The following is a 26799-nucleotide window of genomic DNA, read 5'->3' on the forward strand; positions in this document are numbered from 1 at the left end:
ATAGGTGAACTTGGCAGGGGGAGGCCATGTGACCCAAGCAGTCCTCCTCCCACAGAGCCAGCCATTGGCCCCAGTGTCTAGAAGCCCCTGTGATGGGGTGAGGACTCAGGAACCATTCCGTGCCCACTGCACGGGCATGCCTTCTGGACTCCTCATCACATCGGTGCTGGCACCTGCTGAACCTTTTCCAGCCTCCAATTTAAAGCACTTTCTTCATAGTCTACACACCTGAGAAGCATCCGTTCCCTAGCCCAGGGCTCAGCCAGCCAGCAGGGCTGCAGGGTGATTGTCGGAAACCATTGCCAGAGCTGAGAACTTGTTAGTGAATTTCTTTCTGAAGCTTGAGAGGTTGTTTCCGGATGGAATCTGCAGTACTCTCTGTATCTGTTTATACTTTACCTAAGGATGCCAGGAAACTAAGAAAGTTTTGACCTTGGTGAGTCAGACAGCTTGGTTAATTAGCAAGTAGCTGATGGGTATCATGATGTAGCATCTTAACAAAATATCGGCAGGTTTGGAAGCTCCGAGAAGTCATTTCCAACCTCCTGCTTCCTTGGGGTAGGGCTGCATCTGAGCCGGGACAGACAAATGAGTGTCCTTAGTTTTAAAAGTGCTCTTAAACTCCTTCTAGAACAGCAATTAGAGTGTATACTATTCATCCTTGTAGAATGCATTTCTCACGAGGCTCTTTTTTTTTTTTTTTTTGCTGAGGAAGACTGGCCCTGAGCTAACATCTGTTGTCAGTCTTCTCCTTTTTGCTTAAGGAAGATTCTCCCTGAGCTAACATCTGTGGCCAGTCTTCCTGTATTTTGTATGTGGGTTGCCGCCACAGCCTGGCTGATGAGTGGTGTAGGTCTGTACCCAAGAACTGAACCTGGGCCGCTGAAGCGGAGCATACCGAACTTAACCACTAGGCCACCAGGCTGGCCCAGGAAGCTCTTTTTTATCCTGATATCACTTCAGCTTACGTTTCCTCAAGCTGCTCTTGGAGGCCCCTGTGCGGTTCTCCCCTCTCTCCCCACTAGTGGTTTCTTTTAGCAGGTAGCTACAAAGATCACAGAGACACACACACACACCTCGCCCCGTCTTCAGAAAAATACACAGAAGGGTTCTGTCACGTGCCGTTTGTGAAAGGCCGTCCAGACCAGCTGCCCCTTCCACACAGAAGGAGAGTTCCTGCCTTGAAGGAGCCTGGCCTGGGGGAAGCTTGGCACTGAATTCAGCCTTAGATGGCAAGCACAAGCCTTTATGAAGGAGCGAACAGTCCACGAGAAGGGTGCTTTATAACCCAGGTTGCCATGATCCACTGAAAAGGCTCTTGGGATCTGTGGTGGCTAATGCAACTTTCTTTAAAAGTTTGCAGCTTCAGCTCCCTGGAGAGTGTGGGCTTTGGGTCTGTTGCTGTTGTCATATCTTTTAATGCCCATGTATCACCAGAGCATTTGCCCCCAACTCCGTCACGCCAAGTCTTGAGACATGCTCCATGGGGGTGCTGTGTGGTCATCCGGAGACACAGAGCTGAGGTTCTTGGTTGTCTTCCAGACTAGGTGGTGGAAGCTATTTGGGAAAACTGCCCCATTTCCAGTCTGGACTTTGCTATTCCTCAGCCCTCATTGGAAAGAAGCTGTACTCTCTCATGCCATCTCCCTTCTGCCCAGGGTCATTAACCCCCAGAAAATCCCCACCAAGACCTGTCCTGATGTGACCTCCTCCTCATCCTCTACCAGGGCTCTCATCCTGCTGACTGTCGCCTCAGTGAAACGCTGAGTAAATCTGCATGTCCTTCTCTATCTTCCTTCTAGGCCCCCAGCCCTCCAGACTCCTGCCCATCTATTATCCTGGCCTACTTCCTGTCTATATTTAGATGACATAATCTCGTTGGAACTGCCTGGCACTGGGACAATGAATGTCTTTTTTGGGCTAAATCTCTGTTTTGACTCTTGCTCAAGAGGACATGTCTCAGCCGCTCCTTCTCCCAGATTATTTGTTTTTTCTTCTGGTTTATTACAGTTGCTCACATCATCCACGTTGGCCTCTCTCTCTCTCTGAAGCTGAGCTGAGATGCCTTTCAAGTGCACTGCAGAGTCATCCCTCATTTTCCTCTAGTCCTCTGTTGAGCATCCTGTGCTGTCTGGTTTGAGCCTTGCCTATCTTTCCTTTCAGAAGCTGCTTTCCTAAGTGCTGAGTTTGCATCTCTTTCTCCATTTCCTCAGAAAGGGTGCCACATGCTCCACCCTCAGCACGTGCTGCCATCACGTGACCGGTTTCCCAGACTTGGGGCCATCGGAGCCTCCTTGTTTTGCTCCCCCAAAGAGCAGACTCTTCTTCCTTCACAGGGAAGGGACTGGATATGCAGACAGCAGGTCTGGGGTGTCCATGGCCACAAGTTTCTGATGACAAGGATGAGGGTGAAATGGAGACACAAACGCCATTATAAGGCTAAAGAGATTATGTCATCTAAATATAGACAGGAAGTAGGCCAGGATAATAGATGGGCAGGAGTCTGGAGGGCTGGGCACATACAGACTTGGGGTCTCCCGGCCCTTCACATTGCTTCAGAGAACATGTCTCGGAAGCTCTCCTGTGTCCCCAGAAGTTCTGACTTGTTTTCGGCTCCATTTTGCCATCTCTTTGGCAAAGCCCTCTCCCTTTCTTAACCACCTAACACTTTTTGCTCCAGTGCCCCAAATCTGTCTTCTTTCCTTCTTCTGATCAGGGCAGTGTGGTCGCCTTACCTCCCTCCATGCCTTGATGCCCATGATGGCCTTTTTAATGTAAATTTTCCATTAAAGAACAACATACTATTTAAAAGTGCACAAATTGTAAATGTCCTACAGCTCAGTTAATTTTCACTAATTGTCTACATTCATATAATGGGCACTCAGATCAAGAAGTACAGTCGTGCGTCATTTAACAAGGGTGATATGTTCTGAGAAATGCACCGTTAGGTGATTTCGTCTTAGAGCAAACATCATAGAGTGTACTTGACACAAACCTAGATGGTATATAGCCTACTATATACCTAGGCTAGATGGTGCTACTCTTATGGGACCACCATCATATATGTGGTCCATCCTTGACCGAAATGTCTTATGTGGTGCATGACTGTAGAGCATTTCCAGCACCCAAGGTCCCTTTCATGTCTCCTCTCGGTTACTACCCCCATACTCCTCCCCAAAGTAGCCACTGTCCTGACTTCTAACACCGTACGTTTGTTTTACCTGGTTTTGAACTTTATATAAATGGAATCATACACTTAATGCTCTTTTACAAAGTCTGGCTTCTTTTGATCCATGTTATGTTTATGAGATTCATCTATATTACATATAGCAGTAGCTCACATTTCTGAAGAGTATTCTACGATATGAAGTTACCAGGATTCATTTACTCACTCTGCTATTGATGGGCATTTGGGTTATTTCCAATTTGGCACTGTTATGAATAATGCTGCTATGAACATCTTTTCTTGTGTCTTTTAGTGAAATATCATATGTGTACATTTCTCTTAGATATATACCTAGGAATTGCTGCATCAGAGACCACATGTATGTTTAGCTTTAGTAGATAGCGTCCAAAGTGGTTGCACCCGTTTCCACCCGCATCAGCAGTGTATGAGAGTTCCAGTTGCTCACATCCTTGCCAACACTTGGTATCATCAGTCTCTGCTTTGAAGTTGAGAGCTTCTCATTGCTGATTGGCCTTTTGGGTATCCTCTTTTGTGATGAACCTGTTTGAGTCATTTCCCTTTTGGGTTTTCGGTGCTTTTGTTAGTGACCTGTGGAAGTTCTTTATATATTCTGGATTTGTGTCTCTCAGATGTCTGGACTGTAATTATCTTCTCCTACTCTGTGGCATGCCTTATCACTCCCTTAATAGTGTCTCTTGATGAATAGAAGTTCTTTATCTTTAACGTAGTCCGGGTGATCAGTTTTTCTTCACGGTTAGCATTTTTTTGTTTTGTGGTGCTTTTTCAGGGGATTAAGAGCTCCTGAGAACTAACCATAAAGCTGCCTGCTTCCAGTTGCTGTTTGTTAAGCATTCTTAGGGAACTGGACACTGAGTACAATCGACCCAAATCCCAGACGTATTATTTCTTAGCTCTGGACGGGGTCTTTTAAGCCAGCTAGTCCAGCCTGCTTGTGTTTTGTAACAGCGAAGATTCCTAGCCACCCTCCATCCCCCCTCCCCACTGAAACCCAGGGGCTTCTCATGCAGCCGAGCCAGCAGGGGTCCACAGCCTGGAGTTGGGAACCACTAATCTAACTATGTTGGTCAGGACTCTGAGTGGCAGGAGGCGGAAACCCAGGTCAGAGGCACCAAACTGAGCAAGGAGGCTTGACTAGCCTAGGTAGCCAGACCAAGGCAGAGGGCAGCAAGACCCAGGAACTCTGCCTTTCCCTGTGGTGCCATCTTGCTTCTTAGCCCTTGTTTGAGGTCAACCATATTGTTTTGGTCCCTTCAAGTGACAGAGACATGGCCACCATGTCACATGGCCATCACATCCCCGCAAGTTATGCTCTAGGGGAAGCTCTGATTGGCTCATGCAGGGTCATGTGTCCACCATGGTGGGGGTGGCAGTGGCAGGGTGCTGCAAGCAACAGCCCTAACAGACTCCCGCATGGAGAGGGGAGCAACAGCTCTCCAGAGGAAAGGGGCTGCTCTTCCCACAAGAAAGGGAAAGAAGTGCTGAGCAGTGAAAACCACCTGGGCCACCAGGTGCTGCTCTCTTGAACAGTTTTCTTACGTGGAGAATGAAGGCAGTGATCATGAGCATCTCCTACTGATCCTCAGGAGGATTATATGACGTAATAAAAAAATGCTTGAAGGAGTGTCTGGCCCCTGGTAACTATGCAGTAAGTACCAGTAGTGACTGTGATGGTAATTGTGATAAGTAGCATCCGCCCTCTTTCTTTGCCTATCAAGGGAAGGGAAGCCCAGGAGGTGGGTGGGTTGGTGGTCGCAGAGCTGGGCCTAGCACCTTTCGCCCCCTTTCCAGCCCCTTGCTCCTTCTGATGCAGCACACTGCAGCCCCACAGGCTCGGCTCCTGGCAAGCAGATGTTCTGAGGTTGACTATCACTTTCTCTTGTGTTCTAGGGAAAGCTAAGAAAGCCATTAAGCAAATTAACACTTGACCCCGAGCATCCTCCCCTCTTCTGCCCCCCACTAGACCTCGCCCTGTCCAGAGCTGCACAGTCAGGACTCTTGATTGCATGTGACAGAAAGCCAATTCTTACCCTTATGTTGAAAAAAATAAAGGTAGCATGCAGTCAGGGACAAGGATTGGCTCATTGAAAACTAAAAGTCCACGACTAGAGGCCTCCTCCTGTCCTCGGGACTCAGTCTTTCCCCCTGGCGTCCACAGCTGGCTCTTCTTCCTCCTCTTTTGGTACCATCCTAGGCAGGCCGTCCACCCTGTGGCAAGATGGCCACCAGCAGTTCCTGGCTCACTCCTATCCCTTAGCACCCCAGCCTTCAGCAGCAGTCCTGGGCTTGAGTCTCACTGAACCTGCCACTGTGGCCAGAGAAGGCCCGTGCCCTGACTGTCTAGGATGGAGTCATATACCCACCCTTCGACGCAGGAGGAGTTGTTAGTGGGAAATCACGATTCTGGAACCAGAATCCCAGGACGTGGACGCTGAGGAGAGGGACCCAACTGGTATCCACTCCGTGGTCTAGGTTCTAATGCTGACTGACAGGGGTGTGAAGCAGGCCCCACCGAAGGCCCACGTGGTGGCAGCAGAAGAAGTGACACTTCTCCTCCACTTTCCCAGCAGCCAAAGCCTCCATCCCCCCAGGAAGGAGGGCAAGGGGAGGGAGGGGCCGCGAGTGTGACGACCTTCCCAGAGACCACCATGGGGGCAGGTGGGGAGTGGGATGGCATCTGAGGAGTTAGGCCTCCAGTTCATCCGTTCTCTCTGGCTTCCTTCCGTTTGCAGCACTGCACCTTGCCAGAAACTAGAAGTTGCCTGCTGTGTTGTGGAGTGTGGATTCGGGGGTTAGATGCAGGCCCAGGACCTCCCAGCAGGGCCACTTGGTGCCCTCTCCCCACACCACACGAGTGCTCCCAGAATGGGAGCCCCAGGCCGTGATTGAAGGGAGACCAGGAGAGTCTCCGTTTAGATTTTAGGCTCAGTTCAGAGTGGCCCGAAGGGACCTTAAGGGTCAGCTGAGTTCTTTCACATGGGAGGAAACCGAGGCTCGGATTTTTCCAGTGAATGTTTCTCGCATGCTGCCTTTGTGTGGCGGCCTGGGCTAGGCAGACCCGGGCCAGCCGCTGCAGTCGCAGACAGGACACTCAGGTGTGACAGGAACGTTGTGGAGGGTAGGGAAGAGCTGGGGCTAACCCAGTTGGGGGGCAGAGGTCAAAGATTCACTCCCCACAGGGTCCATTCTGTGACTCTTCCTGGAGTGCCTGCAGTGTGCCAGGCCCCATGCCAGCCGTGGGCACATACAGGACTGAGAGCCAGTTCCTGCCTTCACCAAGGTGGCGGTCTACCGACATAGGCAGACAGGCGACAAGTGACTAAGAAATATGTGCCCCAGTGTTGTGATGTGTGCTCTGGAGGGAACAGCGGGGGTGGGGAGGTCCTCAGGTTCAGGGCTGTGGGAAGGGGGTGCCCCACAGCTTCAGCGGAGCCAGGAAGCTGTGACCTGGATCCGATGTTTTCTCAGAGCAGAAAAGTGCCCTAGTTTCCCCTCTCCTCAGGCTCAGCTGAAGCTACGCCAAGAATTGGCTTTTAAAGGCTGCCTGAAATGTAGTTTAGAGCCAAAAATCTATAGAGCCCGTGCATTTGTGACCTTGTTGAAAACGCTTACTGAGGAAAATTAAGGGGATAGGATTTGGGAAATTTTTTTTCCTTTTTAAGATTAAAAAAAAAGTCCATTTGGCTCTTCTCAACCCCATCCCTTTCCCTCTTGGCACATTCCCTCCCCTAGATGGCTTACTCCTCCAGCCCTGCGCACTCATCTCTTCCCTTTGTCCACACTTCCCCCATTCCCAATCCCTTTCCATCCACTGTGCTTCAGGAATGAAAAATACCAGTGGGTAAAATAAGGACCCTGGGTATAGCCCTGGAAATTAGGCCACAGCTGTCAGGCCAGAGTCCTGTCTCTGAGAGGAAAATGGAACTGCCAGGAGCAAGTGCTCGGCCCTCCCTGGTGAGGATAGATACGAGTCTCCACCAGCCCCCTCCCCCAGGGGCTGCTGCTCTGCTGGCCCTGGCTGAGGAAGGGCCTGGAAATGCCATTTGTCATTGAGCAGAACTGTCCCAGTGCCCGTTGGCGGGGACACCACAGTGGGCAGAGCTAGTCCCTGCCCCCCCAGGGATCCCAGACATAAGCAGCGATGATGCTCTGTGGGAGCAGATGGGGTGGGGGGAGTGCCCAACCCCAATGGAGGGTGTGGGAAAGCTTTTGGAAAGAGATGCTGTCTACCTGAGCCATGAAAGGTAAATAGGAACGGCATGGGGGTAGAGGTAGGGAGGAGAAGGTGTTTCGGATGTCACAAGCAGTTTGCTTAGAAGCCCAGAGGCCAGTGCCCAGGCACTCCAGGGAACTGGGAGTGTGGCTGGGACCAGGCCCCTGGCTGCCTCACGAGCAGCCCTGAGGTGCCTAGTGAGCCACTGAAGGTCCGGAACAGGTTCAGAAAACTCTCTCCACCTTCTGTGGGCGCACACAAGTGCCTGAGAGGAGAAGCCGCTGATGGCCACCCTGGAGTCTCCAGGAAGGCACTGAGCCCTCACCTCCCCCAGCCAAGGAGGGACTGCGGGTCTGTGTGAGGCCACGCATGGGGTGGCTGGCCCCCAGAGCCCAGTGCCTTGCTTCCAGAACTTGCAGTAAATGGAAGGGAAGAGGGGCCCAGGGCTCACAAGGTAGGGGGGACACGCACCCATCATCTGTAATAGCTGTGGCCTTACATTCCCTCCCCCACCTATTAGCCTCATGAAACACCAAAGGCTAGTTAAGGAGTAGATCAGGAAGCTTGCGTGACAAGGGATCTGGCTACTAAATCATTCTAGAAGGTTCAGTGCTGCTGGGACTCGAAATTTGAGCAGATAATCTTGACTAAGTTTAAAACCTTCTCAACACCCCAGACGTCCCTGCCCCAACTTGTTTCGCTCTTCAGGGGACGCTGCCTTCAGCCAGTTAATTCCAGGTGCCTGTGAATTCCACTGACTTGCCTCCTCCTCTCGTTTCTCCAGAGAAGAGTCAGCTTTTTCCTTCCTCCCATGTGAGCTGAGCTGCTCCCTCCCTGACAGATAAAGGTCTGCCTCCTTTGAGCCTCTTTCCTGAAGGAGACCACCGCCCACCTCTGTCCGTAGCCCAGGCCCTAACAGTTGGCAGGTTCCTAGAGTTACCTCACTTCCTTCCTGCTCTTGAAGCCTGAGCAGCCGTCCCAGTCCAATTCCTTCTGCTGCTCCCGGCCCCCCAGGAGCATGGTAATTGGTTTCTCAGATCTTCAGCTGTGCACCACGTCTGGGAGTGTTTCCCAGCCCCCTGACCCTCCGCAGGAAGACCTGTGATCTTACTGCTGTGGGGACCCCGAGGGGAGGGGGCCGTGGAGAAACGGCTGCTCCTTCACTTCTCCACCCCCTCTAGTCCCTCTGCTCCCACTCCTGCCAGTGATGCCTGAAATAGCTACAGTACCTCCACTTCCTGCCCCCAGCCCCACTGCTGCAGCCCAAGGTCACACTCCCCACAGGAGGGGACACTGGGCCTGGTGCGACAGAGCAGCTGCCCAGTGTTATCCGTCCCTGCTCAGCTCCCGAGATGAGTATCTGTAATTATAGCTCTTGGAAGATCACAGCTTTCATTTCATTTTTGTGGTGTTTGGAGGAAAGTTAAAGCCTCTCTTCACGTGTTCAGTCTTCCCAAGCCAGCTACAGGGTTTCTACGGGAGAAAAGAGAGCCATCAAATATGTGCCCACAGGCCAAACACGGTAGCAGGGGAGGTGGGTGGGGGGCAGGCTCGGAGAAAGGAAGGCAGGATGGACAGACCCGGACAGGCGTGATGAGGGACGGTGGAGGGTGGCACCAGCCGCAGCACCTCTCACCCATAGTTGTGCCACCTCTCAAGGGCCCAGAGCCCTGGTGCAGCCTCCAAGGAGGACACCTCCCTGAGATTTCATCAAAGGAGTCCTCTACTTCGAGTCCATCCCTGTTCCTCAGCCTTGACTTGGCTCTGTCCTTCCTCTCAGAAAGAGCACCTGGAAAGGCAGTCCCGAGTGCCTACTTAAAGTGGAAGAAGGTGGTTGCATGAGGCAACAGTGATTCAAATAGCCCAGAAGGGTGGCCTTCCCATGCACAGCCATGGTCATTTGTAGAACTCTCAGATCTCACCCTGCACAGCCGCCTCGCAGCGTACTACCCAGGCTGTTGGTGTGAGACAGCTCTCCTGCCCTAATTGAAGGTGGGGGCTTCGTCTCCACTGAGAAAACTTTCCCCTTCTCCTCGGGGTTCTATTTCAGGAGAAGGCCTCCCCTGTAGTTAGGCACTCCTGCCTCAGAGTGGAGCCAGGCCTTTCTTCCTGCTAGTATTATGCTAATCACTCCTCGCAAACAGGCAGACTTTGTAGGAGGTTTTTGCCTGGTTTTAGATGAAACCTACGCCTTTGAAGCAAAGAGCTGCTGTAGCTAAAAATATCATTTCCTGGCTGTTGATCCTCTCATTTGTAAAATGCATGTTTCCATTGTTAAATCTGCAAATCTGCAGCAGCCACCACCCCGGAGAGGGAAGCCCTGCCATCTCTGCCCGGAGCATTGACCCCCCTCTGGGGTGGCGCCATCTTCCCAGAGCCCTGCTCCCCTGCTCTGCCTCTGAGATCTCCCTGAGGGAGTCCAAGACAATCCCAAAATGCATAAGATTCTAAATACCTTCTTAGGTATTGTTAAAATTTTAAACCACCTAAGATAAAAATTGAAATAACACAGAGGAATATAGCATAAAACGTAAAAGATCCTTCACTAACACTTTCTCCCCCAGAAGTTGCCTCTGTTTTTAGTTTCTTGTATTTCTTTCCAAAACTTTGTCTTTCATTTGTAAATACACAGATCCATTTGGTTTTGGTTGTGGTTGTGGTTTTCCAGCAGAGGATTCTAGACTCAGAGTTGTTCCGCAGCTGGCCTTGTTTTCCCTCCCTCATACATCATGCAGCAGAGCGCAGCTCCCTCAGGATCCTGAACTCGTTTGGGCTCTGCGCTCTATCTCTAGGCCAGAGCAGAGTGGTTCAGGGTCACTCTCCCTTATCAAGGCCACTACGTCACAGAATTAGCCTCCATCGCCCGTTTCTCTGTACATGGTGCTCTGCTCCATGGGCGGTGGCGTGACGCTGGGGCAGGGCAGGGTGGCTGTTCCACAGCAAGCCGCTTGCCTGGCACAGCTTTGCTGGGGTTGGTAGGGGGCTCGTTTGTATGGTGACTTGGGACTCCTCAGACGCCTGCAGGACACTTTCTCCAGAGGGACTTCCACAGACGCCTCACGTCTGGAGTCCTTTCTCATTCTCGTGCATTTAATCCAGTGAAGATTTTCGGGGCTGGAAAGGAACATTCTGATGAAAAGACTATTTCTTGCATCTTAAAGTTCCCTGAAAATGACTGATCACAAGAGGAATTTTTTCAGCCTCCTGGCAGGGGGTGGAGGAGGGTACAGATAAAACTCCGCTTCCATTTGGCCACGAAGACCTGAAGGCATCCCCTCCGCCCGGTTTGTTCTACCACTTCTGCTGTAGCCCTTCCACTCGGAGCTTTTTACTGTTTTCCGGGAGACTCAGCAGAGAGGCTGCTCTGATATTTGCTCTTTGTTACCAGCAGTGGGTATTAGTGTTTCTCTCCCCGTTCTGATTTCTGGCAATTATCTCCATGCCCTTTACATTCACACTTGTAAAGAGCTATAGATAACAGTCTCAGTTCATAAAATTTCATAAAACCCCCAGACTGAAGATGGCCAGAAAGACACTAGTTGTTCCAGCTCCCCAATCACAGACTGTTATCTTCTGTGGAAGCCAAATGTGGCCAGAAAGGCAGGATGGCGTATGCCAAAGTCAGCGGCTGGCAAGCTGAGCTTCCTCCCCCAGGGCATCCGAGGCTGGGGAGATGAGCCAGGCACAAGGCTGCCAGAGGAGCCAAAGCCTGAGGTGAGGGTGTTGGTAAAGAGCCCCAGGCAGGCACAGATCTGGCCTGAGAGTTGATCTCCTTTTCCTTCTGTTTGAACAGAGTGAGTCGGGGCTGTGCACAGCAGACTTGGGAGCACTAAGGTGGAGACCAGCAGGGAAATAGTGAAAGACCAGGCAGAAGCTTAGGGAAGACCAGGACCTGGCTCTGGGGAGGTGAGGGTGTGGTTGTGAGAAGGAAAGCAGCCAGGGTCTTAGGCCCAGAACACCAAGGCAGAGCCCAGGCTCTGCAGGCACGCATCCTTTGGGACTCCTGGTAAAATCTGCCCCTTTGGGGGCCAGCCTGGTGGCGTAGTGGTTGGGTTCGTGCACTCCGCTTCAGCGGCCCGGGGTTTGCAGGTTCGGATCCAGGGCACAGACCTACACACCGCTCATCAAGCCATGCTGTGGCGGTGACACACATACAAAATAGAGGAAGATGGGCACAGATGTTAGCTCAGGGCCAATCTTCCTCACCAAAAAAACACTCCCCATTTCCCCATGGAGAGTGGCATCGCCAGGCTTGTAGCAATAGCAGTTTGGGGACAATGGTTCTCAGTCCTGTGAATGAAGCTTGTTAAGAATACAGATCGCCGACTTCCTGGAGTGGCCCTCTGAGCATGGTCTTGGTGTCCCAAATAGTCTTCAAGTGACTCGAACATAGCAGCCAGATTCAGGGGTCTCTTGGTGAGGGGCTTTTCCTGGCTTAGAGGGCCCTGCTGGTTCTGGAGGGTAATTGTGCAACCTTCTGGGTGGGGAAGGATACTGATAGGACAGGGGGTGGTAGCTCCCCGCTGAGCAGTGTGGAGCTGAAGCCGTGCATATAGAGCCCAAGGGCAGAGCACTGAGGCTGCCACCAGAAAGCACCACGGCAGCCCCTGGTTGGAACCCTTCAGGGCACATTAAATCCCTTGGAGAAAAGTCACCACAGGAATATGAGGTAGAAGTGGCTCGCTATGATCACCCGGGACCCATAACCACGAGGAGAGCCCATGGGGGTGAAGAATTTGGGGAGGGACGCATTCTAGCCTTGATGCAGTGACCACATGAACACCAGACTGCCAGGCCCAAAGCAGGCACGTGGCTTTAAGGTTAGAGGGGCAGAGTTGTGGGACCTGCCGGGGCCTCGGTGTCTGGGCTCCACGCTGACTAAGGTGGAAGGGAGATGCTCGCCATCTGTAAATGTTTGTGGTCATATAAGCAGCAGCAGGGAGCAATCCCTTGGCCTGGAACAAAGGACTAGTTTGAGAATAATGGGATGAAGTAAAGGAAAATGTGATCAGAGCAACTTGGGAGCAGGAAGACTGTTGGGACAAGGGATGTCCCTGAGCCATTCGCAGGGACGATGAAGCAACCCTGGCCGGGCTCCCCTGGCTCCTGGCACTTGCCACTTGCCTGCCTCAGTTCTCAGAAGCTCACACCAGTAATCTGAGGGGGAAATGCAGAGATGCTGGGGTATCTTTCCATTACCTGTCTACCTCAAGGGACCCTGCATGAGGTCCCAGCCATGGGGTACAAGGTGTCTCTGCCCTGGGCATTTGAGCCACAGGGAATTGGAGACCTCAGGTGGAAAGAGGGGCTGGGCCAGGGAGGAGAGGTCTGTGTCCTTCTGCAGGTGACACACAGTGTGGGACTGTCTGCCGGAATGGAACATGAATTCTGGGTCAGGGACTTGACTGCTGTGGCCCTGGCTTTGTGGCCGCAGACCAATCTTTGGCTTCCGTTTCTTCCTCTGTCCCATGAGCACATGATCTCTGAGGGCCTCCATGAGCCTGACTGGAAGTTGGCAGGGGTGTGGGTGGGCAGGCAGGTCTGGGGCCAGGAGCCAGCTTGCCAGGCTGTTTGTATGTTGGCATTAGGGCAGCATGTGGCCTCTTCACAGGCAGGGCCCACCTCAGCAGGAAGGCTGAGGACATCCTTGGGAGGAAATCCTGCTTGGAAGGACAGGAGCTCAGAGGGCTTCAAAGGGAGAAAAAGGTTCCATCCGTGGTATTCCAGTGGTCAACCCAGGGGACTCCCAGGCATGCAGGATGCTGTTTCCCTGTCAGTGTCAGCCTATATTCAGAGCACCGCAGTCATTGTACTGAATCCCCCTCCCCATGGACCTCAGGCAGCAGCTGGCCTGGAGCCATACTCAGGAACAGCTGCTCCTAGCAGAAGTTTCTGGGAACCTGCTGATGGAGTCACCCCATAGATCCCTCTCCCTGGGTCTGAGTGTGGGTCCTGGCTACAGAGCTGTGGGCTCAGCTCCCGGACTCTGCCTCTCACCTTGTCTCCTTGGGGACAATCCATTGCCCCAGTAAGACAGAACTAGGTGTGGGCTCAGGTCAGCGGTATCCTGGCCAGGTGTGGCTGGTGTGGTCAGTGCCTGCCACCCACAGAGGTAGCCTCAAGGTGAAGGTGGGGTGGAAGGAGCTAGTTTGCAGATAAACTGACCCAAAGCCACATGAAGGTTCTGGAGAAGCTCAGGCTCCAGTCCATGAGTGATATCTGTAGCCAAGGTGCTCCCAAACCATCTGTCTTCCAGAAAAAGAACGTCCAAGCCCCTGTGCCAGCTGGTCCCTGGAGCCTGCGAGCTGGGTGGATGGCAAGGCAGCAGCTAAGAGCTTGGGTGCCAGGTCGGGCCGACCAGACGGGGACCTTGGCAAGGCTCTCATTGGTGCTTCACTCGCATTTCTGTTAAAAGGGGGTGGCTGAATAGCACCTGTCCATGTGAAAAGGATCTAGGGTACATGAGGTGCCCAATGTAGAGAAGCGCTCACAAATGTCAGTTTTGCATGGCCGTTATTGGGAAGGAAATAGTGATTCGGTGTGAAGGAAATCTCTGCCACGAGAAGGCAGGAGCCCATTCTCAGGGGCTCGGCAGGTATCAGCGTTTCTTGCAGTTGATGGTCATGGAGACAACAGGATTTCCCTTAGTGACCCCTCCCTTTGTTTTCATTTGCTTTGAGTGTTCGAAAGATGAAGCGCAGAAGCCGTGGGCTTCCCTCCCGAGGGGTGGAGACCTGGGGAGTGATGGCCTCCAGTGCCCCATTCATGCCACCTCCCCGCTCTCTGCTAACCCGGCCTTGTCCTCCCGACACTGCGTTTTCCTCCAGCGCCCAGCACACCTCAGCCGAGTCCCCCAGGTCTTCCCTGCCTGTCTTGTGGTGTCCCCAGAGCCTCCATGGCAGGGGCTGTGCCTCTGCCATCTGACCTGTATCGAGCCGTTTTCTGGAGTGTCTCTGTGGGTTGGAGGTACAGCCTTTTCTGGGACACAAACGTGGACCTTGTCTATAAGTCAGACGCCCTATAAGTCAGGGGCCCTCACAGGCCCCTCCCTGCAAGTTCCGAAAGTGCTTCAGCCAGAACCAGACACTTCGCAAAAACCCGGATGCCTAGGTCAGCATCCGCCTGGCTCCCCAGGGCCCTGAGCGTGCGGTTCCACGTGCACACTGAATTCCACGACTGGAGAGATCCGGGCCACTTGCCCCTCCTGGTGATGAATTTTCTGTTCCACAAGTATCTGTCTCTCTGTTGCCCACAGGGGTTGCAGACACATTCCGCCTCGGGAGGCTCGGCCAAGAAAGGAAACACTGCAAGTGAACGTTGGGAGGTGCAGCTCAGGAGGGCGGAAGGAGGTCATGGGGAACTCGCAACAGGGGTGAAAGGCCCTCCCAGGGGTCAGGGACAGGGCAGCTTGAGCAAAGGCCCAAAAGGGGCTGGAGCAGTGCCTGTGAATGGACAGAGGGGGACGAGCTTGGCCAGGTAGCTAACAGCACAGGGAAATGAGGCCAGCCAGGTCAGCTGGGCCATGTGCCGAGGATTGCTTCCGCCCCGGGGAGAGGCGGAGCCCCTCACATGGCAGAAGGGCCACGTGACCACCCTAGGCAGTGGAGGAAGCAGGAGTCACTTCTCCTGGCTCTGCCCCACTCTCCCGGAGCTTTGTCCCTAGAGCAAACCCCAGAGCTGGAGAGAGGAGTGTGCCTGGCACAAGGAAACTGAGGCGCTGGCTGCCTGCACGAGACCCTTTGGTTTCTTGGCCACTCCTGCCCAAATGAGGCCTTCCCTGGAGGTCTCCAGATAAGCCCAGCCCAGGTGTCTGTGGCCACTCAGAGTCTGGCCATGCCACTCTCGAACAGAGGGACAGAGAGCTAAGTGGACAAAAAACCTCTTTCTGCCTCTCCCCATCATGCCGTGCCCCTCCCTCCAGCCCCCTCTCGACCAGCTCCCAGCAAGACCCAGAAAAACAAGTCCTCATGCCTCCTCCTCCCACCCCCACTCACCTCCACGAAACTTTTAAGTGTATCAGACACATCGACTGCGTTAAACATGATGAATTTTTAAGGCATGAGTTGGCAGGGTTACCATGGCTGCCTCTGCCCTGAGGGGCACACTGCCGAGGATTGATTGAAATAAATAAAACAGATTTACAGTTTTCATACTTGGGAAGCAGAGAGCTGGAAGGGAAGAGGAGTGAGGGGGAGAGGGGAGGATGCAGTGAAACTCTGGAGCTTTGTGAACGTCAGATAGGAGGCCACTCCTTCCTCCCCCATCCTAGTGTTACACTGACCCGAAAGCTGCTTTCCCTTTCAATTCCTAAAGGATCCAAGCTGTTGGCAAGGACAAGGCGGGAGAATACTTTTCTGGTGGGAATGGCTCCGGGCCCCTGTGTTTTCTATACTTGACATTAGACTGCACTTCAGAGTTAGGGCTGTGAGACTCCAGGCGTCTCCTAGGAAAGCCTGTGTCCCGTTGGCCTTGGACCACTGAGGGGATGTGGACACCAGCTAGCAGACAAAGGAGAGAGGAAGTGAGGTCCTGTCCCTTCAGGCACAGTGTTGGCCTGCTCAGGACTCGAGGAACAGGCAGCTAGGGATGGAGATGAAGAAAGGAGGCCCATGCTAGAGGGAGAAGGGGTGCGAGGGGGCGCTCCCAGCTTTTATGCCTGTCTCTCAATATTGGCGTCTCTTTCCGCTCGAACAATTTGGAGTCCAGAGTCTCTCCCCACCAGGCCAGCTGTTCTGTGCCCTGTGCTGGTGGCCATCCCGTTGGTGTGGTCAGCTTATTGCTTGGGAAAGGCCTGGGAGGAAATGATCCCTCCAGCCTCCATTTCCCCTTAAACTTCTCTTGAGTCCATCTGGTGCCCTTTCCACATCCCTGTCCAGTAGCCTTGGACTGACTCACCACTGGGTGGGCTGTGCCCACCAGCCGGCCCTAAAACCAGCACTGTTGGACCACTGGGATGGGGGCATTCCTGGGCCATCCAGGCTGAAGGCTCATCCTAGGCATCGCCACTATGGGTCAGACACATCATCTGCTTCTGCCTTTTGTCACTCTTTAAAAGGCCAAACCCGAGGAAGGAGGGGGGAGAAGAGAGGAGTGCAGCAGCCCCCACCACCCCAGCGAGTGTAGATTAGCTCACTTCCCAGCCAGCCCTCAACTCTGGGCTCAGTGTCAGAACAGTTGGGAGCAGGGGTGGTGGGGGCGTCAGTATGCCCTTACTTGGTGACAGAGCTGGCAGGAGCGTCCCCAGCAAATAGCCCAGGGACCTGGGAAGGATCGGCTGACAACGAGGGTGGGGGAGGCTGTTTCTGGCCATGCTAACTTTGCTGGTCCTTTTTTCAGAGGGAAGTGGGGTCATGGGAAGAAGTCTTACATCTTCCCCAAGCCGCATGGCAGAGTCCAGATTTCCCAGAACGCAGCCCGGCAGAAATCCAGAATCCTTCCTCCCCAGGAAGGACACCCATGCTGGGGCCTCCAGAGCCCATACCCCTCTGTGGTGTTCCTGCTGTGACGAGCCCATTCCCCTGCTGTCCACGCCCCTCTCCTCTATGCTAGGCCATGCCCTTCCCCCAGCCCCTAGGGTGCATCTGTCCTGAGAGGACCTGCTCACATTCCCCCTTTCACCCCCTCACCACCGAGAGGGCCTCCTCCACACTGACCTGTCCCTTGTGCCCTGCCCAGGCCCACAGGATGAACCCCGCGGACAGCAGGGCTGCCCAGGTGGGGAGAGGCCTCTGGCTGCAGAAGTGGCCCCACCTCGCGCCCTGGGGCCCTGGGAGTGCAGGAGCCGGCTGTGCCTCTTCTCTCCTGTTGGCACACAGCCCAGGGGGAAGACAGGCTCAAAGCCACCAGGCAGGTCTTGTCCTCCAAACCAAGGCTTGACCTTGCCCAAGTTGGTGGCCTGTCTAGGTCCTTAGAGGAGAAGCAGCATGTGGCCCCTTTTCTACACGCAGGCCGGACTGAAGGACAGTGTCAGCCTTCTCCCTTGAGGCAGGCGGCAGCTGTTGCCCCCTGGGTAGGCCTTCTCCTGCCCAGCCTGGGCCACATGGCCTCAGGACGTGACTGGCTGGTCTAGAGCCACTTACACCTTCCTCCTCCTACCCACTCTGGCCCAAATGTCACCTGAAGCAGGGGCTGTGGGTGGGTGCCAGGCGGGGGCTCGGGCGAGCATCCTCCTCCATGGGCCAGCACTGAGGCTGGTGGCCATTCAGGGCCGGAGTCTGGTGCATGTGGGTGCTTGGCCAGTGTTAGTGGTTGAAGGGACAGTGACACAAAGCTCCCACCAGCGTGGCAAGTGTGGTGTGGCCGCTTCCAGGTGGGCACTGCTCCCGAGTGCCTTCCCCTGGTCCCAGTATAGGCCTTGGCCTTTTGAGGCCGCCCCAGAGAAGGGACCTCTATGGGCAGCGCAGTGTCATCTCAGTCCATTGGGGAAAGTGGCAGTCCCTGTCTTAGGTCCCGGGGGCTGCAGAGCAAGCCAAAGGCAGGTTTCTCCCCTAAGTGCTCCTGGTATGTGACAGAGGAACCAGAGAGAACTGTTCCCTGCCCGCCATGAACCCAGACCTGGAAGTAAGGGAATAGCTGTCCATGCAAGTAGCCGGAGGCTTGAGGAGGGGGAGGCAGAGCCCTGTCCACGGGGGCTCCAGTCTGAGTGTGAGGAGCACAGGCCTCACAGTTGCATGCCAGAGGCCACCTCTGGGCACACGCATGTGGGCCCCTGCCCTCCTCCAGCCCTAAGGTAGGCTTCCAGGATGTGCCCTCCCAGGCCCTGTCCAGGTTGCCTCCCACCCCACTTCTCTGCCTTGTCCCCAAGCATTTTCCAAGCCATTGTCTCGTGATGAATAGCACTTTAATATGGGTATTAAAAAATATGGACAAATGTTTAGTGCTTGCAAGCTGTGTTCCATCATCGATGCTATGCTTGAGAGCCAGGCAGGCAGCTCAGGCCGGGCTGGGGCTCAGCAGAGAACTGATGACGCAGCAGCCCTGCAAGGCAGCCATCTGCCAGGCCCCCACCAGGCAGGGACAGTCCCCAGTGTCTGCTCACACTGGGCACCAGGGAGGCAGAGCAGTAAGAAGGAACACAGGTTCTGGAAGTTGACTCTTCTGGGTCTGGATTCTCCCTTCCTCCTCCCCTGGTCAGCTGTGTGAGTGGCGGCGTGGGTCCTCTCTGTGTGGGGGTGTTAGTATACCCTCTGCCCAGGGTTGGGGGGACTTGGTGAGATGCCACAGGAGGAACCTGGGGCCTCTGAAGCCACCTGTGCAGATCGTGACATGGACTCGGAGTTGAAGTGAAAAGTGGGTCCTCTTTTCTCCCTCCCCCGCCTTCTTGACTCAGGAGGAGGAATTGGCATCGTGTTCAGGTATTCAGAGCTGTCCAAGATGTGGCCCGGCCGACCTTCCCAGACTTGCCCAGGACAGGGCCCTGACCCCGATGAGCACTCGGGGACACGTTTGCGGTGCTTTCCCATCACCCCTTACTATCCCAAGCGAATTACTGTAACACCCTCAGCGTGGTTCCTGGCATGTGGTAAGAACTCCTACTAGCTAGCTGATACTTAATTATTCTTGCCTTCTGGAGGCTTCGTGACCCAGCAGTCTAGGAGGTGTTTTCCTTCTCCCCATACCTAGGGTAACCTTGGGATGGGCAGGCAAAGGCTGGATAAGGTGAGGCAGGGTGTGGCCCCCACTTCCCCGCCCACCCCAGCCACAGAGCCAAAGCCCCCTGGGAGCTGCTACCTTAGGCTCTGAAGGTGAGGGCCCCAGAGCAGCCCCTCCAGCCTCTGCCCAGCGGCCTCCGGGGGAGGGGAGACAAACCCCACTGAAGAAGGGGTGGTGGCAAACATCCAGAGCACGGGGGCCTGAAGGCTAGGTGTACCATGTACCCCTGCTGCTCCCCTCTGTGGTGCCTCTTCCTGGCTTCTCCCCTCTCCTCTTGTGGTGGTTTAATGAGCGGTGTTCACTGGGGGACTCCTTGATGTGATGTGTTGTTGCTGATCCTTCAGGCTGTCCTGGCCACACCTCTCAGGAGTCTCCTGGGCTGAGCCAGCCACCCAGGTCACCCTGGGTGATAAGGGTGAAAATGTAACATCAGGGCAGCTGCTCAGTTGCAGACCAGGGTGTGCACAGCATGCAGGGGCCTGCCCGGGGTGAGCAAAGGGGGCGTGCTGGAGCGCGGCGTGGGAGCGTCTCCGGGCCTGTCCGTGAAGCCTTGATGGAGATGAGCACGGCTCCTCCATGCACCAGTGACTATTGAGCAGCTACTGCGGGCCAGGCCCTCTTCTTGGTATGAGGGACATGAGGGTCACGGACAAGCCCTGCCCTTTGCAGTTCGCGTTCTGGCAGGCCAAGGCAGAGGTCAGGAACAGAAGAAAAGCACAAGAGGCCAGCACATCATGAGTAAAGGAGGAATCATAAAGAGCTGAGGTTGGAGGGGAACTGACGAGAAAGTGTGACATCCCGGAGGCCATGGTGAGGAGCTGGGTTTTATTAAGATGTGGAGGGCATTGGGGACTGACATGCTCTGATTGACATTTTGTCAGGATTGCCCCGTCGGTGCGTGGAGAGTGAGTTATAAGGCTGAGAGAAGAAGCAGGGAGACCAATTAGAACACTGCTGACGCTTGCTGCAGGGTGGGGGCCGCTGAGACAGGGCCAGGAGGAGGCAGGATGTGCCCTAAGCAGGGCCCCCAGCTTGGGTGGACCGGACACAGGGGCCCAGGGGATCAAAGGTGACTCCTTGGTTTGGGCTGGAGCAGCCAGGTGGGCAGTGAGACCATTTCCCCGAGCTAGGAAAGGCTGGGGGGCCCAAGTCGAGGGGGAAACCGAGAGCTGTGTGGTGGCCCTGCCAAGTTTGAAATGCCTGTTGGGCAGCCAAACAGGGCCGTCCACCGGGCAAGGAGCAGTGCCATCCAGAGTTCATGGGGTTCAAAAGGCGCATGTGGCAGCCACTGGTCTAGAAGCAGTGTTGAAAATATCCCTGGGACCAGAAGGACCACCAAGAGACACAGACTAGAGAGAGCAGAAGAGCTACCGTGACACCAGAGGAGGAGGAGCAGTCCGTGGCAAGGTAGGAGGAAACCTGGAGAGTGTAGTGTCACTGGTGGCGAGAGACTAGTGTTTCCAGAACACTCTACCATCCCTGACCTTCTGTAGTTCTGTTTAGAGACACCAGGAGGCCTTGGTGCCCGCCTTTCCCTTATGCACCCTCCCCAGCCATCCTCACATGAGAGCACGGCCCCCCACCCTCCGGCTGCTGCACGCCCCAGCGGGCCTGTGGTCCCTAGAGAGCGCTGCCTGGCAGCAGCCTCAGCTGTTGGCCTCTGTCATGGAGACGGCAGCAGCTGCAGGCGACGGGCATTTGTGACCATTTGTCAGAATGTTCCCCTTCCTCCCCGGCCTGCCCTTCTGGAACATTTCTATCCCACAGCCCTGGAGACAGGGGTGGGAGGACCAGGAGGAGCAGGAAGTGCTGTCTGTGCTCTGCGTAAGGGCCAGGCTTCCTCCTGGGCGTGGCTGTTATCCCCACCTGTGGTACCGACGGGGATTCCATTCGCCGTATACCGTGCACCCCACATGAGTTGTCACTAGTCTTGGCGGCTGTCCTCTGAGTGGCCCCCATTGTAGAGGTAGGAATTGCCCCCATTAAGAGGTGAAGAAATTGTTGTGGAGAGACATTGGGCACACAGCCGATCAGGAGCACCAGGCTCGGGGGCCTTTTCCCACCTCACCTGCACTAGGTGAGCAGGGGAGCCACCTGGGCGATGGCAGGGCCTCTCCACACTAACCCCCAGCCCCAGCCCCCAACAGCCTTGTTTCCATTTCTTGGGTGCTTTCTTGCTTGTCTGCTCGTTCTGGCTGGGCCTGGGCTGGAGGCAACCTGCCCACTGTTTGCGCTTTGTGGTTTGGCCTCTCCATTACCAAATGCTCTGGGATTTTTCAGGGGCTGGAGGTAGAGAAGAATCTTCTCCATCCTGGCCCCAAGGTATGGCTGGTATTCCAAGGGAAGCAGGAAGCCAGTCTCTGGTAATGCTGAGTGTAGTGCAAGTTCAGTGACCTGGGATGGATGTTTCAGGCGTGTTGGTCCAAGTGCGCCTCATGTCATTCAAATGTACACGAGACCTAGAGGCCTCAGACCCTTGTCCTCAGAAGCCCGAGGCCTGGTCTGTGGGATGCTTCCCTGGAGCAGAGACTAGGAGTCAGGCAGACAGACAATAGCCTTGGACAGGAGACGGGGGTGGGTGCGCCATGCTGGCACCAGCCCCTAACAGTCAGGAGCTCAGAGGCCACACCCCACCCTCCTCACCAGCCACTCGGCCGCTCCTATGCGGCCCCTACCTGCCTCCTTGGTTTGCAGGAGCTCTGGGTCCCTGGACTCCCCACAGGAAGGCCGGCTGATCCTCTGAAGGCCAGGTCTCTGTGGGCACAGTGGCAAACTTTGGAGGTCGACAGGCTTCCTCTGAGCCTGTCCTTGAGACCTGCCTGTCACCTTGGCCCAGGGACCCTTGAAAAACTGTTTTTCTTCATTCTCTGTGTTCCCTGTTTTCTGTTTTTAAAATTGAGACTCCTCCACAAAGCCCAAGCCTTATCCCCCCAAGACTCTTATTAGAGGAGAGATGGCGGGAAGGGGAAGTGGCGCTAACCAAGCCCACGACCTCGGTCAAGTCACTTCTCCCTGAGCCCGAGCTTCATTATCTGAGCAGTAAAGATAAAACTCGGGGGTTGTCCTAGGGTCTGCTCATCCCACAGGACCTACTGAGCCCACCACCTCAGGCCTGCTCTAGGCGCGGGTACAGCCAGGAACAGCACAAAGAGTTCCTGACCCCAGGGGGCTGTCTTAGGGGAGGGCAAGGGGACAATACACAGATGACCAGCATGTAGGCTGTTTGTCACATGAAGATAAGTTCTATCTAGAAAAGAAAAGCCAGGAAGGGGCAGAGCATGCCTTGGCATGTGGGGGGCATTGCTGTGGTATGTGGGAGATCAGGAAGGTAATTCGGGGCTCCTGTGACGACTTTGGTAGCCAGAGGCCCAGCTGTTTCTCTCAGCCCGAGGCAGGGTAGGGGGATAAATACAGGTTGTGGGGCTCTGCAGTTGCTAGGCCAACGTGAGCGGTATTGGGAGGCGTAAAGCCAGGCCTGCTGTGAGGACCACCCCAATATCCCCTCACAGCCCCGAGCCAGGGTCCCACACCAGACCCAGGACAGAGCAGGTTTCCTTAGGACGCTGAAAGACCAGGGAGAGAGTTCCTAAGTTGAGGCCCAGCGGTTTCCGTCACCTGTGCTTTGCCTGTTTTCCAGGCAGCTCTGCCTCTTGCTGAACGCTGAGAACATCTTTCACTCGATGGCAGACATCCTGCTCCGGGAGGAGGACCTCAAGTTCGCCTCGACCATGGTCCACACCCTCAACACCATCCTGCTCACCTCCACAGAGCTCTTCCAGCTGAGGAACCAGCTCAAGGACCTGAAGACTCTGGTATTCCATGTCCACTGGCTCTGGGCCCGGTTTAATCCTGCATGCACGCAGGCGCACCGCTGTGCCGGCCCACCGCTCAGCCCCAGGAGGTTCATGAGGAGAAGGGGGATGAAATCGGAACTCTCTGGTCCAGTGTAGAATATGATACCTATGGGCTGGCTACATGTAAGGGCTAACCGTGGGAGTGAGTCACAGCTGGTTTCCTTGGAGCCATCTGCTGCACAGGTCTCTGCCCACAGGAGGTTCTGGACTCTACTCCAGAGTCCTCATGCCCTCCCTGACCCATCAAAGGCTGTGCCCTTTCCACTCATTGACACCCCACCCCAACGCCAGCACTGCCCCCTTGCACACAGAGTGGATTCAGTTCAGTCCCACATGGTGGGACCTGGTGAGGTCAAGACCACTGGGCGATGCCGCCCTGTCAGGGTGAGGCCTCCAGGTTACAACCCTCCCAGAGATCAGGGGTTATAGCTCTCCTCGCCCTCCTCCTTGGCCCTGGCCCCTCTCCCACAGCTGGATACATCAGTCTCACAAGTCACTCTGTCGTAAGCCCGGGTGTCAGAGCGCTGCCTGTCCCAGGCTTTGGGTGGGGACTCGCCAGGGCTGGTCAGAAAGAGCAGGGAGGTGCTCACTATCCTACCATCCTGCTCTGGGGGACGTGGTGGAAGGCCTCGCTCCGCCTGGGGAGCGGGGCTGAGCTGCAGAGGCCCTCTGGAGGTGGCCACCATCCTAGACATGTGGGTTGGCTCTGAGGGTTTCATTCCCTAATCTGGGCTTTGATGACCTCGCCCATACCCCCCTTCCCAGCTCAGACCCTGCCTCTACCCCCTCTCCAGGACATCCAAGCCTATGTCTGAGGGCATCTGGGGCTGAGTGGCTCAGAGTGATCCAGGCCACACCCCTGCCTTCCTGTGGTTCCTTCTAGACATTCGTAGAGGCCTTAAGAATTTTCCTCAGGGCAGGGGCTCCCCTGAGTGTGGGCTCAGCTCCTGGGCTGGTTCCCGAGTGCAAGGTGGGCCGTAGAAGAGGGAGGAGATGGCTTTTGAGGATGAGAGGAGGGCGTCGCCAGGGAGAGCCTGGGCCCTGAGGAGCGTCCTCCGCCTGGCCCACACCCCAGGCCCTCCCATCACTGTCAGGTCACCACCTCCACCACCCAGCCCCACAGGCTCAGGACCACAGAGTTCTGGAGAAGACAAGTACTGTTATTTGCCAAGGGTGGAAACTCCAACACAGAGGACAGGCTAACTCCTGACCAGGCCCTCGCAGCCACCACCGCATGGCTCTGTGGGTCAGGGAGTAATCACAGGGTCTAGGAGGAGCTGTCAGCGTGTCCTTTGTGACAGCTCATTCCCAGCGGGGCTGCCACACACAGCCTGGGGTGCTGAGCTGGCTCCCTGATGCTCCACCAGGGCCCTGGATCTCAGGCCCGTGGCCCTTCCCTCGAGGGTCCCTGGTGGAGAAGGAGCGCCTGGGGAAGAAACGGAGGGGCTCTGTTAACTGCTCACACCTCTCCCCCTCAGGAGAGCCAGAACCTGTTCTGCTGCCTGTACCGCTCCTGGTGCCACAACCCTGTCACCACGGTGTCCCTCTGCTTCCTCACCCAGAACTACCGGCATGCCTACGACCTCATCCAGAAGTTGTATCCTTCGCTCTCACTGTTCTTCTGGTCCAGCCGCTGAGGGACAGGAGGGGGCCCAGTGCTCCCTTCCTGCCCAGGTGTGGGCCCAGCTGCCATACTCCTGCCCTGCCCCTATGCTCTGCCTGTGCAGGCACAGTGAGAGATGTATTTGGGAGAGTGCTGTTGGCCGCAAGCAAGGTCATCTGGGGCCTTGTGGAGGGAGGTGGTCCTTGTGAGGTGGAGGTCAGAGCTGAGCGGGCCCAGCCCAGGGGTGCTGATGGGGCCATGTAGGTGAGGTGTCCCAGGGAAGAGGTGGGGTACACTCTGCTCGTGGCAGATCGTGCTGGGCCCAGTGCTGGAGCGGGGCGGGGAGAAAAGGCCTGGCTACGGGGAGGGCGTCGGTGAGGCCTGCAGGCTTGAGCGCGAGTGTTGATGGTGTTGCTGATGAGGAGCTCAGAGAACCTCAGGGGCCACAGAGCCAGAGCCCAACAGGCTCAGCAGATGACAGAGCAGGGAGAAGCGGGCTGGACAGGAGGCCTCAGGAAGAGGGAAGACCCCCAGCATGCCTCAGAGCCTGCCTCAGCAAAAGGCATCCATGGGCAGATTTTGTTTAAAACACTGTGAAGCAAAGCAGCCTCCTCTGTGAATGCCCAGCCTGGAACCCTGGATTGGAGGGCTGCTTAGGATGCAAAATTGGCCTCCTTCCCTGAGGGCCAGGAGTTGGGGGGTAAGGAATGAGGGGCCCTGAGGTGCCTCTGTTGAGGGTCAGCTGTGGCCTTGCCTGACCCCCTCAGGGTGCCTGCTGTCCTTCCATAACCTAGATTTGCTCCTCAGCCATTGGTGTGACCCAGAGGCCGCAGGCCAGACGCTTGCTGCAGCCCTGACCGTGGCCCTGCTGATGGGCGTCCACTCAGGCAGAAGCAGGGGCCTTGCCTACCCAGCCCTCCCCCACATGCTGCAGGGCCATGATAAGAGCCTTCCAGAGCCTGCAGGGTGCAGAAGAGAGAGCTGCTGGAGCAGAGCCACAGTGCCCAGGCAGGGGGACAGCGGTGCCGCTTTTCACTTAGAGGGGCAGAAGGGCAAAGAGAATAGACTGATGCCCTTCATGTGCCGGATCCCACTTAGGCAGAAGCAGGCTCTGTGCCTAGGACGCCAGGGCCTGCAGGGAGGACGGTGTGCTTGAGCCGCCAGGTCGAGCCCCTGGGTCCCAGCTCTCCGGCGGCCCCCACCGCCAGCTGAGGTCCCTCACAGAGACAGGCTGTCCTGGCCCAGTGGTCAGACTTCTCTTGACTGCCCACCCAGCGGGGACCTGGAGGTCACTGTGGATTTCCTCACTGAAGTGGACAAGTTGGTGCAGCTGATCGAGTGCCCCATCTTCACATGTAAGAGCCCTGCCTCTGGCCTTGGGCTGGCCTGGAGTGGGGCAGGGGTGGAGGCCAGCTCAGAGAGCAACTCTCCCTGCAGCTGGGGAGGGAGGGAGGGCAGTCACCCCAGGGATGCTTCTGGAACGTCAAGAATGTAAGACTGGAGGGGGCTGGCCCCATGGCATAGTGGTTAAGTGCGCACACTCTGCTGCTGGCGGCCCAGGTTCGGGTCCCAGGCACGCACCAAGGCACTGTTTTTCAGGCCATGCTGTGGCGGCCTCCCATATAAAGTGGAGGAAGATGGGCACGGATGTTAGCCCAGGGCCAGTCTTCCTCAGCAAAAAGAGGAAGATTGGCACGGATGTTAGCTCAGGGCTAATCTTCCTCACAAAAAAAAAAAAAGAATGTAAGACTGGGGATGACAAGGCTGAGGACACCAGCTAGAGCAGGGCTGGGACATGTGCCATCAGAAGGTGGGTCCTGCCTGTGTGCCTCAAGGGTGGGTCTTGTGAACACAGGCCAGCACTATGGGCAAAACCCACCTAAAAGCTAATACCATCCTGCCAGAGAGAACTGGCGCAGTGCTGTCGGGCAGGTGGGGCAACTGTCCCAGAGCTGTCCCCGGCCACCCTCCAGGCATGCTGTCCTCTGCCCTGGCTCTCGGATGCTGTGGGGCACCCTGGGCCCCCCTGCAGGGGCCCCTGTGTGCCCAGGAGCCTCACCCTCATCTCTGCAGAGCATGGTTGGCATTTGCTGGGAGCTGATGGGCGGGAGCTGATGGGCAGGAGCTGCCTGCTCGTAACACCCAGATTGAATGTGCAAAAGTGGCAGCTGGCTGGGGCGAGCTCAGCTCTTGGTGCCTCAACACAAACGATGCCTGCCCCCCAAAGCAGGCAACTCTCTGAATGAAACACGTGCTTATGGTATGGTAGGGG

At 55.6% G+C, this 26799-nt stretch overlaps 1 protein-coding gene across 2 annotated transcripts in view; it reads left to right on the top strand.

Annotated features, from left to right (window-relative positions):
* The window catches only part of VAC14 (VAC14 component of PIKFYVE complex), a 104129-nt gene that overhangs the window by 70114 nt on the left and 7216 nt on the right, over window positions 1-26799 (top strand). For both annotated transcript variants that reach the window (XM_058528226.1, XM_058528227.1), the window contains 3 exons: window positions 22708-22882; window positions 24403-24521; window positions 25803-25882. In XM_058528226.1, the coding sequence (XP_058384209.1) occupies window positions 22708-22882; window positions 24403-24521; window positions 25803-25882 (374 nt within the window). The remainder of the gene's footprint in view (window positions 1-22707; window positions 22883-24402; window positions 24522-25802; window positions 25883-26799) is intronic.

This window comes from Diceros bicornis, chromosome 32, assembly GCF_020826845.1.
Source record: "Diceros bicornis minor isolate mBicDic1 chromosome 32, mDicBic1.mat.cur, whole genome shotgun sequence".
Classification (NCBI taxonomy): Eukaryota; Metazoa; Chordata; class Mammalia; order Perissodactyla; family Rhinocerotidae; genus Diceros; species Diceros bicornis.